Source organism: Penaeus japonicus, unplaced genomic scaffold (genome assembly GCF_977035675.1).
Source record: "Penaeus japonicus unplaced genomic scaffold, GWHDUDI00000001_assembly GWHDUDI00000021, whole genome shotgun sequence".
NCBI classification, from domain to species: Eukaryota; Metazoa; Arthropoda; class Malacostraca; order Decapoda; family Penaeidae; genus Penaeus; species Penaeus japonicus.
In genome coordinates this window covers 10,831,086-10,833,764 of record NW_028234423.1, presented here as the reverse complement: position 1 = coordinate 10,833,764, position 2,679 = coordinate 10,831,086, and the positions used below count along the sequence as shown (strand labels likewise).

The following is a 2,679-nucleotide window of genomic DNA, read 5'->3' as shown; positions in this document are numbered from 1 at the left end:
TTCCTCCCAAATCGGAGCTTCTCAAGCCCTCCCCTCGACCACCTCGCCCGCAGGTCCAACCCACACCTCCTCCAGGATTTCAGCCCGTGCAGACCCTGCCAGCAAGGCTTCCCACGGACAAAGCAGCCCAGCTTCCTCCCAAATCGGAGCTTCTCAAGCCCGCCCCTCGACCACCTCGCCCGCAGGTCCAACCCACACCTCCTCCAGGATTTCAGCCCGTGCAGACCCTGCCAGCAAGGCTTCCCACGGACAAAGCAGCCCAGCTTCCTCCCAAATCGGAGCTTCTCAAGCCCGCCCCTCGACCACCTCGCCCGCAGGTCCAACCCACGCCTCCTCCAGGATTTCAGCCCGTGCAGACCCTTCCCGGGAGGCTGCCTGGCGAACTGACCAAGCCGGCTTCCAGACCTATTCGCCCTCAACTTCTGCCAGGCGAACTGAACCAGAGTGAGTAGATGAAACGCATCTAACGACCCCCATGACGTCCTTCGATGTCACCATTTGTCTTCTGACGTATTTCTGTGACAACCTGAGTCATGCTAATTACTGAATAACCTTTTATCTTACACGAAAATATATGACTCAAAGTGACGACAAGAAAAGACCACTAATAGTGACCCTAAAAGACAGATAACGACCCTTGATTGCTGAGACATTTTCCATACGGACAGCCATAAATCCCTTTTTCTCTGACCTGAGAGAAAGCAGTTGAAGACGTCAAAACATTGCGAAGTGTGAGTTAACCTGCAACTAACTCTATGTATTCGTTGTGCTCGTTATCTTTATTTATAAATCTAAGAATAAATACCACGAGATATATGTTTTTGTGCATGTTTTGTGTGTCCTTTAACAACAGAGTTTAAAAAGGTAGTCATACTAACATTCATATTCAAGGTCAGCTGCATGAAATACTTGTAACTCTTCATTGATGAATTACTTCTGCTCTTACACTCATCTCATCACTATATTTTACACATCATTTAGCATTCGCGTGCCCTTGAGTGTTACTAATGTTTGTATTACTTTTGGCATCATCAGACTTCCTACTTATTAGATGAAAATTATAAAACAAAACTACACATGTTTACGAGTCATCATGAAAGAAATTGCCTGAGAAAAAAATATGTAGACTGATAAAGTGAGAATGACAATAATGTTGGTAATGATAGTTGTGAAATGATCACCATTTGAATATGAAAATAACAATAATAATAATAATGATAATAATAACGATAGTGACAATAATAACAATGATGATGATAATTATGATAATAATGATAGTTGTAATGATAAGGATGATGATAATAATAATAATACTGATAATAATAGCTACAACAACAGTAATATTAACAATACCAATAATAACAACAGTAATAACAACAAACTGCCATAACAAATTTTAATAGTATCATACATATTCAGACTAATACCAATGTCAATAGTGATTCTGGTACTAATACTAATAATAACACTATTGCTAATGATAGACATACAAAAAAAAATATTTGATCAATCAACTCCAAAGAAAACTAATCTGAAGATAGACAGGCAGTCACACAGGAAGCCCCAACAGCATCGAAATCTTTCCACACAGACTCCGACGAGAAGCAATTTTTCCGCGAAGACTCTGGAACCTTCGCCTTCCCTGGAGTCCCGGATGTCCTGACGCGGGTTCCTCTGGGCGTGCGGTTCTCGTGCCAGAACCGCTACCCGGGGATGTACGCTGATCGGGATTACGATTGCCAGGTTAGAGAGTGTTCTTGCTTGATTCTTCCTGCGGAATGATACAAGCTGATGATGATGTCTGTCTGTGGGATTCTATATGTTTGGCAATTTCTTTTGAGAATCTTTTCTTAGTTCTATGACCTTACAGGAAAAGTATTCATAGTCATACTTCCATCTTGGAATAAGTAGCTTGTTTTTTGACTCTAGAACTTCAACTGAGTGATGTCTTGTCTTTCCCTTCGCAAGGTCTTCCATTGGTGCCTCGGAGATGAGAGGATGTTCAGCTTCCTGTGTGGGATCGGCACTGCCTTCAACCAACGCCTCTTGACCTGCGACTACCAGCATCTGGCCCAGTGTGACCTGGCTGAGCAGGCTTACGAGGTCAACTCGAGAGTGTGGAATGAAGATGGAGACTTTATATTCTAAAACAATTATGCTTTAATGTAACTGATATTGAAATCGCATCAGTTATTCTCAACAAAGCATGTTTAGAAGTGAAGTACATGTGAAAATGTATTGGAATAAAACATGATATTCATTCTTGATTTATTTTATCAGTAACAAATATAATGAACAGCGATGGTAAATATAGAATGTGGGCATGTCAAATCTGTAGATTAGCAGTATATGCTGTTAACACCTGTGACATCATATTTAGCTTGAACAATAAATATCTTTATATGATCTGTCACTTCATTTTTGTAGCTGCGGTCCCTCAAGAAGAGATGGGAAATTGTAATGTTGGACCACTAACTGAACTTTGTTATCTACGGTACACTTAACTTGCCATTAAAAATAGTTATTTTGATCATTACTTTACAGAGAGTATACTTCTAGTTTTACTGCAGATTTTACATCCAACAGACACGCAGATACAAAAACAAATATAAACACATCATCATCATCGGCTTGTATCATTCCACAGTAGGACATCGACTTCATTTAATTTTCGTCCAG

At 40.7% G+C, this 2,679-nt stretch overlaps 1 protein-coding gene across 1 annotated transcript in view; it reads left to right on the top strand.

Moving 5' to 3' along the window:
• Positions 1 to 2,260, top strand: part of LOC122258555 (uncharacterized) — a 4,727-nt gene extending 2,467 nt beyond the window's left edge. The window contains exons 3-5 of the mRNA XM_043024565.2: positions 1 to 444; positions 1,592 to 1,743; positions 1,969 to 2,260. The exon at positions 1 to 444 is cut by the window's left edge and continues 654 nt beyond it. Of these exons, the coding sequence (XP_042880499.2) occupies positions 1 to 444; positions 1,592 to 1,743; positions 1,969 to 2,148 (776 nt within the window). The 3' untranslated portion in view covers positions 2,149 to 2,260. The remainder of the gene's footprint in view (positions 445 to 1,591; positions 1,744 to 1,968) is intronic.
• Positions 2,261 to 2,679: the final 419 nt, after the last annotated feature.